This window comes from Sipha flava, unplaced genomic scaffold, assembly GCF_003268045.1.
Source record: "Sipha flava isolate LNK unplaced genomic scaffold, YSA_version1 529_pilon_pilon, whole genome shotgun sequence".
Taxonomy (NCBI): domain Eukaryota; kingdom Metazoa; phylum Arthropoda; class Insecta; order Hemiptera; family Aphididae; genus Sipha; species Sipha flava.
Window position 1 is genome coordinate 168,255 of NW_020273511.1, and position 22,864 is coordinate 191,118.

The 22,864-nt window shown below is 30.5% G+C and overlaps 1 protein-coding gene and 1 pseudogene across 1 annotated transcript; both read left to right on the plus strand.

Annotated features, from left to right (window-relative positions):
- Window positions 1-5,837: 5,837 nt before the first annotated feature.
- Window positions 5,838-7,172, plus strand: LOC112690934. The gene is made up of 2 exons (XM_025565044.1): window positions 5,838-5,888; window positions 6,731-7,172. The coding sequence occupies exons 1-2, from the start codon at window positions 5,838-5,840 to the stop codon at window positions 7,100-7,102; spliced, it is 423 nt and encodes a 140-aa protein (XP_025420829.1). The 3' UTR covers window positions 7,103-7,172.
- On the plus strand, window positions 7,106-8,055 carry LOC112690935 (annotated as a pseudogene).
- The last annotated feature ends 14,809 nt before the right edge of the window (window positions 8,056-22,864 follow it).

Below are 22,864 nucleotides of genomic sequence, written 5' to 3' on the forward strand. Positions count from 1 at the left end.
CATAGTTATGTGATTTGAAACTGTATTATTAGAAAGAGGTATTGTTTTTATTTTTTTAGCAGCTTAATCTCCAAAAAGTGTGAAGTTGGCATCGACCATACAAGGCATAATTAAGTCTTCTCCTATGGTAAATTTTTTTTTTTGATTTTGCAATGCGAAGTGATATCAAAAATGACGCTTTAAGGGCTAACTCATTTTCAGTTCCCGTATTTCGAATTAGTGTCTTCTGAGCTTTCAATTCACTCTCTTTTCTTTTAAAAAAATCGATTGACTTACTCTTATACTGCTGGTCTTTTGTTTCCAAATGTCTTGGAAGTTTTGCTTGAGCCATAGAACTATTAGTTAAAATTTCCGAGCAAATAACGCATTGAGGGCAATTATCTTTATATGTAAATCCGAATCCTAGGTATGAGGGATCGTAATACTTACGAATTTTCTATTTCTTTGGTTTTGGTTCCAACGAAGATGTGACATCACTCGTTGATGATGTTGGTTCCTCAGCAGTAGTAATAACACTAATATTTGGATTTTTTAAAAAGAAATCCAACTTCTTTTGTTTACTCATATTTTAATAAATTGCCACACACAACTGATGAACGATTAACGGACAACTACGAATGGACGAATATGTACTGAAGTACAATTTTGGTAATATTATGATAATAATAATAATATTTTATAATATCATCACACACAACTGACGAACAACAGTTAACGAACGACTACGTACTGAAGTACAATATTGGTAATATTATACTTCGTAAAATAAAATTTTATAATAATATACGATAACATGTGGTTATAAATAATTATTCGATACTGTCATGCCATCGACGTTACCCTTATCGTCATCATTCACAATATAATAATATCTCATACAATATATTGTACACGTCTAACGGGGTTTCTCACTAGCTGCCTCTAGAATTCTAGCTTTTTTCTATTTTTAATATTTTGATAAAAACACAGCACATCACTTTTGCGGAACCCTCAAGTGATCTTCGCGGAACCCAGGTTAAAAAACACTGTTCTATATCACTCTCTCTAAAGCATCCATCCATATTTTTCGAGGATGACCTCGTGGCTTTTTTTCCGTCCGGTTTCCAATTAAGTGCTATTTTGGTTACTGCATAAGTATTACGCCTCATCACATGTGCTAGTCATTGTATCCTTTAACTTTTCATAAAACCTAACTCTAACTGTTTAACACATTAACTGTTACTCATTTTTAATTCTTCCTTCAATTATTTTTACGCCATGAACCAGTCCTCGATTCCTGACCGGACCGCATATATTTATCCGTATTTTGTTTTCAAACGTCTACAATATTTGTTGTGTTCCACTTATCTTACTTCTCAACCAAATATTAGTATCGGCCTTATTATTGATGTACATAGTTTTATTTTTATTTGTTCTGAACAGAATTTAGATTTATTTATATTTATTTTTATTATTCTTAGTACGAATATTGTCAAATAATATTTTTAAAATTTATCTTACAGTAATAATGAAAATTGTTTAGCACTTAAAATAATAAACATTTTGATGTAGACTAAATTTAATTTCACCGTCGTATAAAAATTTGAATAAAGTAATTTGAGAACAATCGAAACGAAAGACAATAATTTTTTGAAAAATATAATAAAACCAAAACAATTAAGCTTGTAAGTATTAACTGAATGTTTTGACTAGTATGCTGCATGACTTCATCTATATCTATTAATGTTCATTTTTGGACGACAATAAAAGACAATATTACTGAATAAACTCCTATAATTCAATAATTTAACGGCTTCGTGCTTACGACTATAGTTATTATCGTTCATTGAAGTCAATGCTTCTCAAAAATGTTAAGTACTATCTTTTAATGGTACTGATCATACAGTATATTTAAAATATATTCATCAAATTTATAAGTTATCGAAGTAAAAATAACAATTTTAACAGTTAGGTTAGAAGCTTTTTGTAGTATAAATGATAAAATATCAACGATAAAGTCGCATAAAATAGTCTTCAACATTATATATTTGTATATAAAAATGAACAATCATTAAAATTCTTATTCTCTTAAAACTTGTAATGGAATCATTTCTGAAACAAAAAAAATCGATGTATTGTTGTTAAAATAAGTGCGCAAGCTTGCGTATATGTGTGTGTGTCTGTATGTATGTCTGAATCTATGTGTATGTGCCCGCACATCATACATTCTGCCGTATGTTTTATAATACTATTTCTAACCTATTTTTAAACTTAACAAGGAATATAAAAGATGACCTTTACTTAAAACCAACTAGAAAACATTTTAATCGATTGATAAAAATATTTGTTATTTTAAAAACACTTAATGAAAGAAAAAAATATGTCTATGTTGCTATGCAGCTAATATATAGAGAAAACTGATCACAAGAGTTTTTGCAATACGTGTTCAACCTCCGAACGTCGAGTGCGCCTTTATTAAGCTTCCGTTAGCATATCCATATCTTCTCTACATACAGGTAATATTAACATTATTTGACGGTAAAACTCCAGTATGTCCGTTAATGCCCTCAAAGGGCACTCACCTAGGCTAAAACCTGCAAACGTAGGTTTAACGGCTAAAAATCCTCAAAAAAAATACAACAAACACACCTTTAAATAAGACGAACCAAAAAAATATATTGCCAACGAAACTCAATATCACAAACTCAAAATCACAATCAAGCCTGAGTACATCATTAATAAGCAATAACGTGGTCGCTAATCGCAATACCGACGTCGTTCTATCTGCTTCACATAATATCTCGTCCACTAATGAACCCATTAGCAACATCGATTACAATCATACCCTATTCAATTATCCACCGGTTATTCACACTGCATCAAATAGCTCATACAATCTTAATAATTCACAACATAATAAAAGCAATACCACATTCGCAACAATCACCGCAAACAATAAAACACCGTCGAGAGACCATAGTCTTCAACTCCATTGATGGCATCCCCCAAAAATAATATGTGTTAGCAATTGGGAAAATAGTCTCCCCCAGAAATATCACATTCGTATCGAGAATTTCTAACAATCGGTTCTGCATTTTCCTATCAAGTAAACAAATTTTAGACAACTTAATAGATACACACCCCTTCATAACTATAAACAACCAGAAGCTTCAAATTCGTAGACTAAACAATTTAGCCAAAAGGATAGTAATATCTAACGTCTGCCCCTCTATCAACAACCAAAGCATACTGGAACAACTTAATGATATCATCCTTATAAAATTCGATGGACACTCACGTGAATATCTATCTATTGATACAGTTACATCAACAGATGATGCTATTCATTATCCACAAGAATTTCTTAATTCTCTTTCTCCTTCGGGATTTCCTCCTCATAAGCTAAAATTAAAAATATGTGTTCCAATTACATTATTACGTATTCTTCAACCACCGAACATATATAATAGTACAAGATTACAAATAAAATCGTTGCGAAATAATATTATAGAAGCCGTAAATCTTACAGGGCCAGCGAAAGGATAAATTGAATTTATTCCAAGAATTCCCATGATTTCCTCTGACTTGCCATTTTCTTTCAAACGGCTTCAATTCCCGGTTAAAGTTTCTTTTGCCATTACCATAAACAAAGCGCAAGGTCAAACATTAAAGTACGTTGGCGTATTATAAGTTGGCAATTATCCGTGGCATTTTCTCAAACTGGGGACCTGAATCGTCTTATGATTTTAATTTCAACAGGAAATATAACAAAAAACATCATATACTCAGAAGTCTTATAAAATTCTTATTTTAATTATTTTTTTTCTTTTTTTTCTTCATCAACTTCAATCAAATTCTTTATCAACCAAATTTCTTTTTTATCTGTATTTATTTTTATCATTTATAACGCTAGAAAAATTTCAATCCGTTTTCATTAACCGTTTTTTTATATTTACTTACCGATCACATTAAACAATAATATTTGTATAAAAAATTCTACATATCATGGTCCGAAGGCAAAATAAACAACCAATCACGGACGAAGCTGTGACGGGTCGGCTAGTAATATAATATAATCAATGTGGACAGGCCATGCATAGCGCAAATAGCAATATTTAAGCAAGTGATTTATGAAGAACCTAGGGGAAGAAGACCTTTAAGTAGACATAAGCTAAGGTGGGAAGACTTTGCGAAGAAAGATATTAAATTATAGAAACCAGAAATTAGATGGAGGGAAACAGCAGGAAACAGGACCAAAACACCAGATTCGTGGCTAGCAGTGTGGAATTAAATGGCCGAAACTAAGGAAAAAAACGAAGAGATGTCGGCCACATAGGGGCAAATGAATCCATCGATATCGAGTTTGGCTACCTTGTAGGTCATTTCGTGGTCCTACTATTAATTCGTTTGATTTCCTGAAAATATCAAACCGCCACGCGAATTGTGTGAAATTTTAAGTGGAATATTTACCGTCCGTACAAAATACAAGTGTATGAGTATATATACGAAACTACAAATATCTATTGAAAATCGCCATCTGTATCGGAAATCAAGTATAAGCGGCTTTAAAAATCATTATCAAAAGTGATTTGAGTAGAATCATTTTTTCATTCCGCCAAAAAAAAAATGAGTCTTGAACAACAATACGTTATTTTTCGTAATTGAATCAAACTACATTGAGAAACTTAATGGTTTTTTGTTTGAACTTAATAATATTACAATACAGACTTCAGTTTAAGAAAAACAAGTTTTGTTTCTCATTCACTCCTAAATCATGAGTTCGCGAACAGTATCCGTGTGTAACAAATCGGCGTACTTGTATCATACTTCTGTAACAAACCGGCGATCCACCGATTGTCGGTGTTTTGACGAAACATCAAAAGCTGTTACGCGATCACGTTATAATATGTTTGGACGCTCTGACGAACATAGCTGTCTAACATTATACTTTTATCCCATATGAACCTCCAGAGAGGATTTACTTATTCATTTTAGGTTTGTAGTTCACTTTAATAATTCATAATTAAGAAGATGTCACACATAGGCTCTACAAGGGCGTTTCCAGGAAGGTGCAGAGGTTCTTGAAAAATATTTATTTAAAAATCAAGAGGATAACTGTTTTGAATGATTCGCCAGTTGCTAGAAATCGAAGAGCTACAGTTAGTTTTTCTTGTACTGATATAGGTTTTCTTAAACCTGTTTCTTTTTTGGCAATTTTATGTCCGATAAGATTAATTAGCAAATCAAAATCTGTTGACGTCATTCTCATAAAATTTTGAAATTGTCCATTTATTTCTTGAGTCCTTAAATCATGTAATATAGTATTTCCACCAGTATTTCCTTTAATTTCTTTTGTAACAGTAACAGTTCGTCAAATTGATACGCGTTGCATGTTCGCCGTTTTGTTACATAGTATGTATCCACCTTTAGGCTCGGGCCACACTATGCGTTTTGTCGGTTGCCGATGAACCGCATCCCGATAAACCGCAATCGGGAAGACCGACCACACTACGCGTTTTATTAGTTGCCGATTTAAAAAGCACGGAAAATATTTTAATTCAAAATAATATGTTCTTGGAAATATTAGACTACTGTGATATTATATTTGATTTCAACGAAATTTAGCTGGTTTATTATTATATTATTACTATATAGTGCTAAAGATAGACCTATCATAATAATCAGATTGTAGACTTTTCATGATAATTATATTGTTTTATAAACTAATATAGAATAGAATCCTTAAACATGTATATAATATTTTAAATGATTTAATTTCGACGAAATGTGTATTGGTAAACTGCAACTGATAATCCGCAAGTTTTGTCGGCACAATACGAAATAAAGTGTACTTGTAAATGAAGTACTTGCCGAAACGCATCGGCAATGCCAAACCGCAACACGTTGCGGTTCGTCCCGACGAGTTTTAAATCGGTTAGCTGAATCGATCAGTGTGGCCCCAAAAATGCGGTTTATTAGTTATTTATATGTTATTTATGGATGTTGCGGTCGTTTACCGATCGGTTCCGGATTATCGGCAACCGATCGGTAAACGATCGCAACATCAATAAATAACATATAAACCGCATAATCGGGGCCACACTGATCGATTCGGTAAACCGATTCAAAACTCGTCGGGACCACAGACTTCTATACTAAACTCTTTTTCACGAGAGAACGGGACCATCTTCCAACCGGAACTGGTCGCCGCCGCGCATTCCCCACCTAAAAACACAACATTGATATTAGTTCTGGTGGCAGATGTCGCTCGTCGTTATCCGTCGGCACGGTGCTGACGGCAAACATGTTGTTTATACGTAGCGACTGAAGTGACCGCTGACTAACTGCTCCATCTACTACTATAAGGTCTATAGTTCCGCTCCACTGTATTGTGCATTAAAATAAATTGAACTTTATCGTTTTTTTTCACAATTTCGTTGAGTATTTAATTAAAATGAGTGATCAACCGTCTAGATCATGATTTAATACAAACGAATCACCCGTTAGAAAAAATCCTAGGAAAAGGTAAGAATCACTCAAATTATGGATTATAATTTATATATTGTTTATTTCTTTTTTCTTATTTGTAAAATATATAAAATTATTTATAATACATTTATATGAATAAATAATTACATGATATATATTTAATTAAATAATCAAATAATTTTAAAAATATAATATTATATTAAATACAATTTTACAATAAACAAATATATATTTATAATACTTAAATAATTTTTTTTTTTAGTTTGTTTCTTCCCAAAAGAAGGAAGTTATTATAAATATTTATAAAACCAAAAAAAATGAGTTTCCGGATATGAAATACAAGGACCTCATTCAAGTAGTTTCCCAAATATCAGGCGTAGGAAAAAATACTGTTGGATCAACAATTTCTGAATATAAAAACACTGGATTACTCAAATCGTCTAATAAAAAGAAAAACCGGACTTTTATAATTCAAAAAATTGATGACTTTGAAAAAAATGCTATTCGTCGTAAAATTTACGATTTCTGGTTGAAACGCGAAATACCGACGCTTAACAAAATTTTGACTGCCGTAAATACTGACCAAGACTTGCCTAATTTGTCATTGACACCTTTATACAGCCTTATGAAGTAAATTAATTTTGTATATAAAAAAAGGCAACGAAATAGTGCGTTGCTTGAAAGCGATCACATTGTCAGTTGGAAAAACCAGTATATAGAAACCATTCGTAAATACAGAGAAGACGGGCGTCCAATTTACAATCTGGACGAGACATGGATTAATGCCGGCAAGAGTTCGAAAAAAACGTGGGTTGACAACACGGTAACATCATGTAGGGATGCATTTCTTAAAGGTCTCTCAACTGGTGCTGCCAACCCAAGTGGTAAAGGCAAACAACTTATAATCGTTCATATAGGATCGAACGAAGGATTTGTGCCAGGTGGTCTCTTATTGTTCGAATCGAAAAAAAACACCTTAGACTACCATGATGAGATGAATGGCGTCACATTTTTTAACTGGATGAAAGACGTCATTCCATTACTGAAGCCAAATAGTGTGATTGTCATGGATAATGCTTCATATAATTCGGTCAAAATTGAAACTTGTCCAACATCAACTTGGAAAAAAGATGACATTGAAAAGTGGTTAGATAAAAAAGGTGTTGTTTTTAACAAACCAATGTTAAAAATTAGACTTTTGGAACTTGTAAAAAAAATAAAACCACAGTTCAATAAATATGTCGTCGATGAATACATATTCATCAGGACAAAAATATGGAGATTTTGCGTTTACCGCCTTATCACTGCGAGCTAAACCCCATAGAACTGGCATGGTCATCTATTAAAAATTTCGTCAAAATGAACAACACCACGTTCAAACTTACCGATGTGCAACAACTTTTTCGAGATGGAGTTGATCGAGTTACTCCAGAAATGTGGAAAAACTTTGTGGAACATACCAAAAAGGAAGAAGATAAGTTCTGGACCATTGACTTCCATGTCGAAAACGTTTTGGAGAACATGGATTCTACCGTAATGACAATTACTGGCGACACTACATCAGGGTCAGATGATAGTGACTTTTAAATTGTATTTAATTGTATTTTTTTTTATTACTGTAAGACTGTAAATGAATTAATATTTTTATTTTTTATTATTAAATGATTGTATTTGTTTATAAAATGTTTTATATTATTTATGTAACTATTATAATTATTAAAATTCCTTATAAAAATTAATAACTGAAGGGTTAGTGAAAATAATATGCTATGTAGAAATTCGTAAATTTTAAGCTAACAAATCAAAACAATAAATGTACCGATTATAATTATTTCTTTTAAATATTTTTTTTTAAATTCATGTAGCACGTTATAACTGATTCAACGTTTGCACACATCAATAGAACATATTCGTTTATATTTTATTTAACTCGACCATCATTTTTGTGAAAAAAAAAAAAAATGTAATTCGAACAAATTTACGTAGCTCTTAAATTATCGCCAACACTTCAAATCAGTTATCAATTGTAAATTAATACAAGCACGACGTATGCCGGCGCCCGACAAACAAGTAGGTAATTATCGATAGCTTTCGGACTGCGTGGAGGGGATTTCACAGGCGGACAAGCCGACTGGCGCTCATTCTACATGCACGAAACGGTCCCGTTCTCTCGTGAAAAAGAGTTTAATATAGAAGTCTGTGGTCGGGACAAACCGCAACGTGTTGCAGTTTGGCATGCATTTCGGGAAGTACTTCAAAACACTTTATTTCGTATTGTGCCGACCATACTTGCGGATTATCGGTTACGGTTTACTAATACACATTTTACACATTTCGTCAAAATCAAATAATTTAAAATATTATATATATATATATATAAGGTTACTTATTATTCTATATTAGTTTATATAACAATATAATTATCATAAAAAGTCTACAATCTGATTATTATGATAGGTCTATCTTTAGCATTATATAGTAATAATATAATAATAAACCAGCCAAAATTCGTTGAAATCAAATATAATAACACAGTAGTCTAATATTTCCAAGAACATATTATTTTGAATTAAAATATTTATTTATTTAATATAAACGTCTTAGTTATACTGATGGAGCGTGTACATCATAAACATTGGTTAGTAGTTAGTCGTCATGTGAAACAATTTCCGTGAGAGTGTAGGGGTAGATTTTATTGATCAATGAGCGTTCATGCTTCCAAAGCGTTTATTTTTTTGAAACCATCGCGGTTATGCTTATAATTAATAAAATAAGCTGGTGCTAACATGTATGCAGAAAAATATCGGAAAAATGTATAATTTTTATTACTTTGAAATGAAATACATTTTTAATTAACTTTTTTTCATACGACAACCGATCCGCACATTGTTTTTTTAAATTCCTAATTTTGTATTTGAGATTTTAATTTTTATAATATTTTGATCGAAATTCATGTGCTTGAACAAATTATTTAAATAAAAGTTTTCATTTATATTAGTAAGTACTAGATTTGTATCCGACCGCCTGTGTGAATATTTAATGTTTAAATGCGTGGAGAACGAATAAACATATTTCGACGTATGTATTTCGTTCATCTTACTATATTGTACCTAATTATCTTGATTATTTAAAATAATTAGGTATCAACTATTAGAATTTGATTTTATATATTTTAAAATTTTCATGAGATAATTTGTATCAAAAGAAGAATTAAAAATATTATATTTCACTGCCTTTCACTGCCAATCAAAAAAAGAATAAAACGTATCTTTAGGATATATTCCGATAAAATATTGTGTAACCACTACAACTTCAAACTCTATGACAATATTTTAAATATACAGATCGAGAGCAAAATATAAAAAATAAAAGAAATCAAACGACCGTCTGCAAAACAAAATATCTCTATAAATTTCATTATTGTCAACCAATTTTTTGTGCATGTACGCTAACAGTTTCTACACTGTCGATAAGGATAAACCATGATAAGGATTAATTTATTCGAGGTCTTTAAGTGTAAACCAGGTAATTAATATGATTTAACGTTTTTTTCGTAATAAATTATTCTTGTACAGTTAGTATCCATTATATATTTTATTATTATTAACCACAAAAAATGGTTTAAGTTTATTTCATTATTGATTTTCAGTTACATTTTTATTCCTCAACGAGGTCATAATATGTTCAAATAATTATTAGGTATTCTTATTCATGCCTTCGTAATATTACTGTAAAATAATAATTTTCAACTGATTTTTAATTTGTCCGTCAATATATTTATGGGTACATTTATACATTTTATAATATAACAAGAAGCAATTTATTGTATTTAATATAATACAAATTTACCCTACAAACGCAATGTTTTTTGCCCATAAAGAATTTGAAAGATGCTAGTTGTACGGCATTTTTCGTAAAAATTATTGCGAGTTAAATGTTCCCCAATTTTCAAATATCTCTTGTTGATTATTAATAATATCATGTATTGAACGTCAAATATTTGTCATGCATTACAAAATTAAATTGATGACCATTGCTAATTTTTATTTTTTATTTATTATAAATTTAAACGGGCTACCATATAAAATTAAATACATAATAGTGATCGTATAGTTACGGTAATTACAAAGTATCAGTTGCGCATCTTATATTAATACAATATAACTTAAGATAATGAATATAATATTAAAGATACCATGACGTACAAATAATAATGATAATATACTTATAACATAATTTAAATATAAATTAAAAGAATTAAGATAATTACAAAAAATAAATCAATATTATACTTGTTCTCAAAGCCCATTAATCTAGATACAGGGGCAGTTAGAGCAAAATTTGTTTGATGAAATGGTACATAAAATTGATTGGGTTGGTGAGAATGGGAATCAGAAAACAGGAAATTAAATGCAGCTAGTTATTCTGAATAATTTATAATACCATTTAATAATTTAAAAGTAAAACAAAGATCACAGTAAGAGCAATTATCTTAAGTTATTCGAAATATGAGATTCCAATTTTTTTTGTAGTTATAAAAGTTAATTGGTGCCTTCTTTTTACTCCTTGACCAATAGATTAAAGCGAAATCCAGAAGTTGATATACGAGTACTGTCATAGACAACCTTTGGAATTAATTATCAAATTCCGAAGAAATCGAAAAAATGTAAAATCATATTTAACTTTTTTCATCTCATTAGGAGAGCGATTAATTGATTTAAAGTCATACATTGGCGTATAATAAACATTATATTTTAGCATATGGCTAATGTCGACATTATCAATACATGTAGACTAATAAGGAAATTTCCAACCATAAAATATAAATGAAAAAATAAAAATAAAATAGAGTAAGATACAATTAGTAATTATTTATAACCAAAGCTCGGAACTTTATGTATTTGCATATTTATCTGGAAAGTGCATATTGGAATTCTGATTCGATACTAATTCAATTCATAGTATATATATTTCAGATATAAAAGTTTTTGTTGCATAATTTTGCATATTTTGTTACTTTTTGTATCGATTCGCATATATTTGGGTTTAAGAATATTTATATGCATATTATATACATTTTTTAAAAAAATGTATAGTTTAATAATAAAATATTAGATTTATGACAACCAAAATTCTAAGTTCTATATCGTTTGACAAAATAAATTAATTCATCAATGGCTATTATTTATATAGCTCCGGCTCCCAATGCACTTAACAATATTATTGTAATCTTTATAGTACCGGGAACTTGTATATTAACCACCACCGTCCCGTATTTGTTTTTATACAAATTTACCACTGTATTAATGTTTTGTAACATGACAAACAAATTGTATAACCATAGGTAATTCACAAACAATTATGTTTAACCATCAGCTTATACACAATATTATTTCTGTTCGTTATAATACTGCATATATCTACATGCAAGTGACTTCATTGTACAGTGTACACTAGTCAGCAGTGGCATAATTTTTTTTTGGGGGGGGGCAAGTGCTCCTTGACCATTTCCTTGACCCGTTTCCGAGTTATTGAACTTTCAAGGTGGGGGGGCTGGGGACATGCTCAGCCCCCCCACCTCGGACTTTCGACTTCAAATTTTTACAGTCGTTTGTGCTTCGTTTGTGCTTGTTTGTGCTTTTATTCCCGTCGTTTGTGCTCAACCCGTTTCCGAGTTATTGAACTTTCAAGGGGGGGGACTGGGGACATGCTCAGCCCCCCCACTACATCGGACTTTCGAGTTCAAATTTTTACAGTCGTTTATACTTGTTTTTGCTTTTATTCCCGTCGTTTGTGCTTAACCCATTTCCGAGATGTTAAACATTGAAGGAGGGAGGGGCCTAAGGACTTAGCCTCCCCACTAACCAATTATTCTTATTGATCTGTTCGTTTATTCCAGTTTTGTGCAGATTTGTGATCAAACTTCAGTAGAAAATTCTGATTTATTTGGGATTTTTTTTATAATGACCCACTTTATTTTTTTTTTTTTTAATTAATTTGCGTACAAAAATTTAAATATTTGATATTTTTACGTGTATTTTAAAACAATAAGAGCTCTTCTCACCAAAACCCCGAAGTGATATAATAATTATTGATGAATTTTCATTTTGAAAAAACTTCTATGATAATATCATAACACGTTTTTAAAATTGTATGAAACCTTTTTTATTTTGTCATTTTTTAATTTGGATTGACGTTTAAGCGACCATTTTATCCGGCCACGGAATTTTAGATCTGGTAGGCTACTGCGAATTCGCACTGAAACTTATGCATACCTACGTGTCTAACCGTAAACACAGTTTATAAACAATACTTTTGAAAAAGTATTAAGATACTAATAATAGTATTCGAATAAAAAAGTATTAAAAATACTTTTAAAATACTATTATAAAAATGTATTTTATGAATACTTACAAAGTATTTGAATACAAATCCAAGTATTTTTTTTAATTTTATGCTATATTATATATATATGTATTGTACACCAGTATAGGTAACTATTATGTTACTACTTTCCATGAATCTTAACAATTATTATAACATGTCTGACTATTTAGAGATAAATACATGTTCACATATTTCATTCTGCATTCACATATAATTTAACTAATAATGATTAAATTTCAATGAAAAAAATATAATAAAAATTGGTAATATTACTATTAATTTGGAACTATTTTAAATTTATTAGATTTTCAGTTTTCTTAAAAAATTCCAAAACAGAAACTATATAAAATGTAATGTGGTATTTAGTGTGGTAACATTGCTATTACCTACCTACTTTTACTATACAAAAACATAATATTAGTTTTCAACAAAATCGATTTTTTTTTTTAAATAATAAATTAAAATTAATAAAATACTTTATGATATTTTAATACAAGTATTTAAATTTTAGTAAAAATACAATTAAGAAATAATCAAAATACTTAAAAAATAAAAAAAAAATAAATTGTATTCAGAATAGCATATAAATACTTCAAAAAGTATTCGAATACTTTACAAGACTGGTGTCTATTTAGCAAAAAGTTAAAATTTATAATTTATAATAGTAAATAACACATGGTTGATGAAATTGCATAAGTACGCAAACCACCTTCGGTTTGCTTTTAGTAGATACAAAATATCAATAAAACGTTAATACAAGTTTATTAATTCTATAACAAAATCTGTTAATGTCGTGAAGATGATTGAATCAGTAATAGCAATAGTTCCTTTACTATATTATCTTCACCATCCCGTGGTCAAAAATGGTTTTTGGCACGTTGCGGACCATGTACAAAATTTAAAACAAATTTTACATTTGGAAAACATTTTTTCATTGAACCTGTTTTCCAAAGTCTTGAGTTGGGAAAAAAAATTAGACTTTGAATTAACTGTCGTTTTGAGTGACATTCCAACAACAATAAATGTGCTACATAACAAATTCACACTCAGAGGTATTATTAATTTCATAATACCAAAATCCAAAAACATTAATGCAATTGGGCATTATGTATCATACAATTGGAGGGAAACTAATATTACATGGGAACGATGTGATGACCAACTGCATTCCACACGATACGTAAGAGCATCCACAAATGTTAACTGTCAATTCATACTGTACACTAAATAAAAAAGTATTAGGTTACTAATGTTAGTATATTTGTTTAATTTGAATAAGTCAAAAAGCAATTTAAATAATGTATTTTAAATTATTAATTTATGTTTTAATTTAAAATTTTATTCAAAAACTTAAAAACTGTAATGTGTCATTTATTTTTTAATTAAAATGTTCATACGTTTTAATTTTTACGTAAATAACTATTATAATATCTGTTTTTTTTTTAAATGTTTGTAATTAATGTTAAAATATTCTTATACTTATATCAAATTTGTTATTATTAGTAAAATATTTTTTGTAATTTTAATTTAAAACTTTTATAAAATGTTACATATATATACTTTCATATTTATTGTAGAATTACTTTATATTTCAAGAAATCAATAAATAATTACATTTTTATTAAATGTATACCTAAGAAAATTTGTCATATGAAAAATATTTTATTATATAAATATATGCTGTGTAAAAAGCTAATGATATAATAATAATTGTTTGAATGTTATTTAATTTAAAAAAGGTGATTGTCATTTATAAATTGGAAAATAGATATCCTTCAATAATGAACGTATTGTTTTGGTTTTCTCAAATATAAACAAAGAGAAAAGGTCTTATTATTTTGTATGCAAATTCATTTTTAAAAAAAATATGTTGGTCATTACTTAAAGTATGAAAAAAAAAACCCAAGTAAATCAGAATTTTCTGTCGAAATTTGATCACAAATCTGCACAAACTTGGAATAAACGAACAGGTTGATAATAAATAAAAAATTGGTTACTTACATATACTAAGTTTACTTTATAAAATGTGTTGATAAAACAATATACACAAAAAGTGTGTTTAAATATATTTTGAATTTATTAAGCATGTCTTTAGGCCCCTCCCTCCTTCAATGTTTAACATCTCAGAAATGGGTTAAGCACAAACGACGGGAATAAAAGCAAAAACAAGTATAAACGACTGTAAAAATTTGAACTCGAAAGTCCGAGGTAGTGAGGGGGCTGAGCATGTCCCCAGCCCCCCCACCTTGAAAGTTCAATAACTTGGAAACGGGTTGAGCACAAACGACGGGAATAAAAGCACAAACAAGCACAAACGAAGCACAAACGACTGTAAAAATTTGAAGTCGAAAGTCCGAGGTGGGGGGCTGAGCATGTCCCTAGCCCCCCCACCTTGAAAGTTCAATAACTCGGAAACGGGTTGAGCACAAACGACGGGAATAAAAGCACAAACAAGCACAAACGACTGTAAAAATTTGAAGTCGAAAGTCCGTGGTGGGGGGGCTGGGGACATGCAGCTCATGATACCTACATTTATGTTTATCTAAACCATAAAATGAGTTAAAAGACTTATGTAAAATGAAACAATTATATATAGTGTATAACATACATACAATAAAATATGTTTTAACTAGTGAGGGGGAGGAGTGTCAGGGTTTTGGTAATAATAAATATATTATATTGCTCCCTCCTAGGTTTTTTCCCAGTTCCGCCACTGCTAGTCAGTAGTCGGTCTATTATTTTTTAAGCAATTATTTTCCAATTTTCTACTGCATATTATACCGCGTATTTTGATGTTTTTTAACATCAAATGTATGCGCTTCTTTTTGTACTTTTTAGCGCATAAAGTTCCGAACCTTGGTTATAACCAGTGGCGCCGAACCCTATGTTCATGTATTGCGACCACAACACATGTTTTGGGTGGTGGGTGGGTGGTTAATGGTTGTGCCAGAAGGTTACTTTTAATAAATTATAAATAAATAATAGTTTATAATTAACTCGTTAGCATTTATAGGTACCTGCAATATACTTATTTATGTAGCCTACGCCCTATAGCATAAAACCATGATTATATATAATAGTTAACAGAATATAATAATATACCTATTACCTAATATCATACTATTCATACTATTTATTACTAATATGACTATATTAAGTTTTTAATGGTTTTCGTTACGTTTGTTGTTGGTGATTTATTAAAAGAAAAATACGCTGGTAAACCTCGATTTTAAATTATAATTTATAATATATCCATACTACTTATAACAGCCACAACTGTGTGGCCGAAAAACACTTCGAATTGATGTTTACAGATATTTTCATTATCTGTAAAAACTTTGTGAGTTGTAGCATTAAGCATTGAGCATTTACTTTATCATAATCAGTGGTGTTAATTTGTATTTATTAACTACTATTTGTTTTCTAAAACTACTGCGAAGCATTGAAGCACAATAATTATTTTTTTTGCCTTGTATGATTTAGGAAACATTTTATTTGATTTTAGGTCCGCACTAGTGATGGGCAGAAACGACTAGTTGATACTACCGACTATTATTCGACTAATAATTTGCACGACCAGCTATATACAAATCATAGAAATTAGTCGAATAATTAGTCGACTATTTTTTTCCGACCAACTAATATGAATAAATAAAATTAGTCGACTAAAATAACTGATAACTCGGTAATTCTAAGAAATTTAAATTGTAGTCGTAATTCTATTTAAAGGTAAGGTTTTGTTTCCGCTGTTGACTGCAACAGTCATACATAGTCAAAACAAAAATAACGATAATGACACGCATGGCGCACGTCGCACACACTACAAATTTAAAACAGTTGTAAATTTGTATTTATTTTTCTTAGTAATGTTTATGTTTTTTTGTTATATTATTATTATTTTTGTTATATTGTTGAATTAAAGTAATTCATGCTGAAGTTTGCAATCAGTCCAATAAAAATCAGTTGAATAATAAAAAAATGTCAAATTGAATAATGATAATTAGTCGAATAATAAAAATAAGTCGAATAATAATAACTTGTCAAATAATAAAAATTAGTCGAAGAATAATAATAACTTGTCGAATAATAAAAATTAGTCGAATAATAATAACTAGTCGAATAATAAAAATGTTCGAGTAACTAAATTAGTCATTTGATACTACTGACTAAGTCGGTAGTTATTAGTCACTTTTGCCCATCACGAGTCCGCACACACTGCAGCGGTAGCTGTAGCGGAACCGGTGGCGATTCTATAGCTCGCACAAACCACGGTGGTAGCGATGACTGGTGGATTTTTAATTAAACTATTTAAACTCCCGGGGAATAATAAACTGTCATAAATTCACATCGCATTGCGGCGATTTTCCAATGTTATATAATTTATAATAACATAAATAAATGGTTTTTTAGTATAGTATTGTATTATAATATAATATGTTACGGAATAAAATAAAATAAATTGCGTATACCTATAATTACAGTTATGAGTAACTATTACTTACTGACTAGTAACTAGTAACTGTACTGTTGCTTTTGACGTTAATCTAAACACTAATCAGTAATCACTAATCACGAAAAATCATACACAAACGTGTTTTGGAAAAACAAAAATAGTTCATATGACTAAAAATAAAAATAGACTATTCGACTTCAATCGTACACAATTTATTGTTACATATTGGATACACTTATGGACACTTTTAGAAATGATTCAAACTAGTATACAGTTTAGATATTTTAGAGTAGTAGATAATTATAACTATATTATTTATTAATTATAATTATTAAAAATAATATATAATAATAAAATATGTTGATGAATGCTAAATGTTAATTTCACATAACTATAGGTACATAGCTTTTCATTATCTTGTATACGGTGATAACTAATAAGTAATAAAATGCTATTTGAAACACTGGCATTGAATTTAATGACGACTAATTTCAAGTGAAATATCAAAAACCGCTGGGCGGTAGCGGTAAAATTCGAGCATGCAGCGGTTTCTGTAAAAACCGCGTCGCAATATTATTACTGCATCCGATTTACCGCTGCAGTGTGTGTTCTCTAATCACAATACATGAGATACAATTTTACCACTACCGCTACCGTTGCAGTGTGTGCGGACCTTTAATTATTATCTGATATTCTATTTCAAGCGACACATAAATAAATACAATTGTGTTCTAAAATATTGCGAACCGCACATCGGGTCGTTGGTGTTATCAGTAAATTAATAATTGCACGAAAACACCAAACAAATAATGCTATAAATAAACGAGTATTGATTATCAATTGTCATATCAAATGTCAACTACAGCGATATATTTTACACGAAATCGAAATCCGAAACGATACGTGTTTGATAAAAATTTATACATAGATACGTTTTATTTATCGATTGATTGTCAACTGTCGTTATTCGTTAGCTAGAAATTTAGAACAAAAAAAAAAAGTCCCAGAAAACCCTTGTCCTATCCCCAGGTTTATCTAGTCGCCGCCGTCGCGTTAAAACTATTCAGAATTCAGACCATGTAGCTTAATTTTTCTATAGTGCGCTGTCCTCCTGTATCAGTCTATATTATCTAGTCGTGTAAATTCAAAATTGTTATTTATTAATTTTTTTCTTATCATTTTAATTCTCACTTTAATTTTATATTTTAAATATAATACTTAAAAATGGTCTTACGAGTTTGTGGATTTTGTCGTAAAGAAAAAGGTGTTCAAAACCCAATGAATTGGAATAGCCACTTACAAGCTTGTAAAATAAAAAAGACAAAACTAACTGTAGTTCTAATATTAAACAGTTTTTTACTATTACTAGTACAAATATAAAAGGTATGTATATTTTTATGATATCTGAATAGTAAATAAATTATAATATTATTAACTGTAAACCCTCGTTCGTATGACCAAATAATTCGTCAAATATTTGAGGAGTTATTTGACCGTATGAACAGAGCTTAAAAATTGATATATAGCGTCTAATAGGATTTTGATTTACCAAATTTTGTGTTGTCTAACTATTTTTATATTAAAAACAAAATGATTAGGTACCTACTTATTTTTGTACTATTTTGTATTAATTAAAGCTGGGCAAGTTAGTCATTTTTTTCAACAAGTTAAAGTTAAGTTACTTTAACATATAAACTTATAAAATTGGAATATAAGTAAGTTTATGAAATGTTTAACTTTTATAAATTAGTTAGTTGGAAATTAGTTTGATGAAAAAAAATAGGTAGCTTAAGTTACAGTAGAAGTTAGTTTTTTTTTTGTAATATTAAATATTAATAATATTTAAAATATGAATTTAAAAAACCATTTGTTTATATAATAAGTACCTAAAGTATTGAAATTCGTGTATAGACACCATACACGTTAATTGCCACTTGCTCGGTTATCAGCTAGATTACGTGTGTTTTGTCCGTCGTACCCTGCGCTCGTAGCGCGGTACTATAGTACCGCAGGTAATTTATCTAATCTTAACCCAAGACCAACCTATAAATAACCTCATTATATTATTAACAAAAATCCCAAATCACCAAATAATAAACACACAGCAAATAAAACTATACCACCGTTAATTCTCCCCAAAACATTAATAGATCAAACGGGCACCAATAGCCCATCGGACCATTGTGACAACGATCCAGACTGGCAAATAGTCTCATCAAACTCAAAACGTCCAAGATCACCAAACAGCATTTCTCCCAGCACAAAAAAACCAGACACCAATATTTTTATCTCAGCTAACCGTTTTTCTCCGATTGCTCCTCTTAATGAACCTCTACCAGTGGAAACTATAAATAAAAATTCGATTATCAACGAAAATAAAAATTCTAAACCCCCTCCTATATTTATTCAAGAACAAATAAACTACAATCATTTTTTTCTAAAGATTAAACAATTAACTGATGAATCTGGATTTGATCGCAAAAGCTCTACCAAAGGTATAAAACTCCAAACATGTAGTCCTGACTCCTATCGTTCAGTCGTCGCTTACCTCAAGAAAAATAATGTCTTTTTTCACACATTTCAATTAAAAGAAGTCGTAATTAGAAACTTGCATCATTCAATCGACACCTCTTTTATTAAACAAGAACTATTAAACATAGGATTTATCACTTGAAACATAATGCCTGTAACTAACAAGATTACTGGTTCCCCCTTTCCGATATTCTATATTGATTTAAAACCGAGTCCAAGGAACTCCGATATTTTCAAATTAACTACATTGTGTTATACAAAAATCAAAGTTGAAACTCCCCATCATAAAAAAGAAATTCCGCAATGTCACCGTTGCCAGAATTATGGTCACACTCGTAATTATTGTAATCACTACCCTCGGTGTGTCCGTTGCGGTGAGCAACATGAGACAACAGCATGTACAAAAGAACGCAGCTCTTCAGCTAAATGCGTTTTATGCAGTGACAACTACACAGCCAACTTTAAGGGTTGTCAATCTCACCTAGATCTTAAAAAAACATTATTAAAGAACCCTTCAAAAAAAATCTCGAATAAAAGTTCCATTCCACATCAACCAACACAAATTATCACCCACGAAACTACGCACCAAGCTTACTCACAACATTTTCCTCTATTAAACCATGATTCTTCTTCTCATACTCAAGACACCAACTCCAATCAAAACCACAACCAAAATATGTCAGCTCAACTCTCATCATTTATCAATGAATTTAAAGAATTAATAAATCCTCTTATCTCACTTCTTACTACAGTCATTAATAAACTTATAAATAATGCCAAAAAATAACTTACAACCACTCTTCATATTTCTATAGAACGCAAACGGCATCTTACAACATTTAAATGAATTACAACTAGTTCTAAATGAAAAAAAAATCATAATAGCACTTTTTTTGGAAACTCACCAAACTAAAACCTCTTCACTTAAGATATTTGGTTACAATATTATTAGAGCTGATTACCCAGATGGTACTGCACATGGAGGTGCTGCTCTCCTCGTTTCTAATTAAATTCATAATTTCCTCCTTCTACCATATATGTCTACAAATATTCAAGCAGCAAGCATATCAATAAAAATAAACTCTCAAACCATCTCCATCTCTTCATGCTATTTTCCCCCAGGTAGACCTTTTCCCTCGGCTGAATTAGGTATTCTCTCTCAAACTTTAAGCTTCACCCATATTATTGGTGCTGACTTCAACGCCAAATACCAAACTTGGAGCCGCTATACTAACACCAAGGGCCAAGTTCTTCAAAATTTCATCTTGCTCAAACACCTCAAAATAATAATAACACCTCATAACTAACCTCATAATAACACCTCTCTCTCCGACGTACTGGCCATCACACAACAACCGTCACCCAGACTACCTTGACTATTTCATCACTAATTTTTCTAATCATTTTTTCACCGAAATCGTAGTTATACGATCCGGCTTTTGATCATACACCTGTCCTGCTACTTATCGGAGTTCAACCCTCTTTGAAGAAAAATATACCTACCATTACTCTGGGCTTTACAAACTAGAACTAATTCAAAATTACTATATCAAACAAAATAATTCTTAATACCAAATTAAAATTATCTACCGATGTCAATCAAGCAATTTCCAAACTCACTGATTACATTAAAAAATCCGCCAAAGATTCTTCTACTCAGAATTTTCACTATCCTCAATCACCCAATCTTTCTCCGGAATGAAGACAACTTATCGCTCAAAAACTTAGATCTAGATCTAAATGGCAACAAACACACTACCCGTAGGACAAGATAAACTACAATTATCTTTCTATCAAACTTAAGTTTTTACTCAAAACTCACAAAACCAATCTGTACAAAAATTACATACTAAACCTTTCCTTTAAAAATGAATCTCTGTGGCGCAAAAAAAAGTCAATTTTACGGTTTAAGGACATCCCATCTCCATTACGCCGCCCACATAACTCATTTGTCATCACAAACAGGGAAAAAGCAGATATGTTAGCCGAAGAACTGTCAGAAATATTCAAACCACTTCTCATTTCCACACCAGAATCATATATGTCGTCAGTCATGGAGTCTTTTCAGGCAACTCTACCTATGCCTCTTCCTGTAAGGCCAACCTCCCCAGAGGAGATAGAGAAAATTATAAAAAAAAATTGGTAAACAACAAATCCCCAGGTCATGACCTTATCTCCAACAAAGTCGTTAAAAATTTCCCAACGAAAGTTATCGTTCATCTAACATATTTATAATGCTGCTCTTCGTTTATCGTACTTTCCAACTACCTGGAAATCTTCAGTCATTGTTACATTCTCAAATCTGGCAAGCCTCCAGAAAATCCCTCCTCATATAGGCCCATTAGTCTATTTTCGGTATAAGGAAAAATTCGTGAAAAAAATATTCTCAAGCGTATAACCACTATAGCACAAGCAAATAACAGTATCCCAAACTTCCAGTTTGGCTTTCGTTCTCACCATGCTACAACTCATCAACTTCACCGGGTTGTGAACATCATCTCATCAGCACTCGAAACCAAAAAATTACTGTGCCGGAGTCTTTTTGGATTTTGCTAAAGCGTTTGACATTATATGGCACGAAGGTCTTCTTTACAAACTCAAAAATATTTTTCCAGCCTCTTTATACCTAATATTAAAATTCTACCTTGAAAACCGCTCATTTAACGTTCGTTACAACCTGAAACACTCAAATCAATATCCTATCTTTGCTGGTGTCCCTCAAGGAAGTAGCATAGTTCCATTTTTATACACCATACTAGCTGAATTACCCATCGTTGCCGGGTTTAAGTATATAAATGTATGTAACCTGCCAAGATTAAATTTTGTTAAATCTATTGAAATTTAAATTAACTAAGATTTTTGAAATAATATTTTATACATATTAATTTAGTTTTTAAGATAATGATTATTATCATAACCTATTCGATAAGTTATAGCTTTTGGCGGCAGAAGCTTTGTTCACGATAAATTTTAGCACTAAAGATTCAAAATAAATGTTTTACTCATAGTTTTTCAATATGTTAT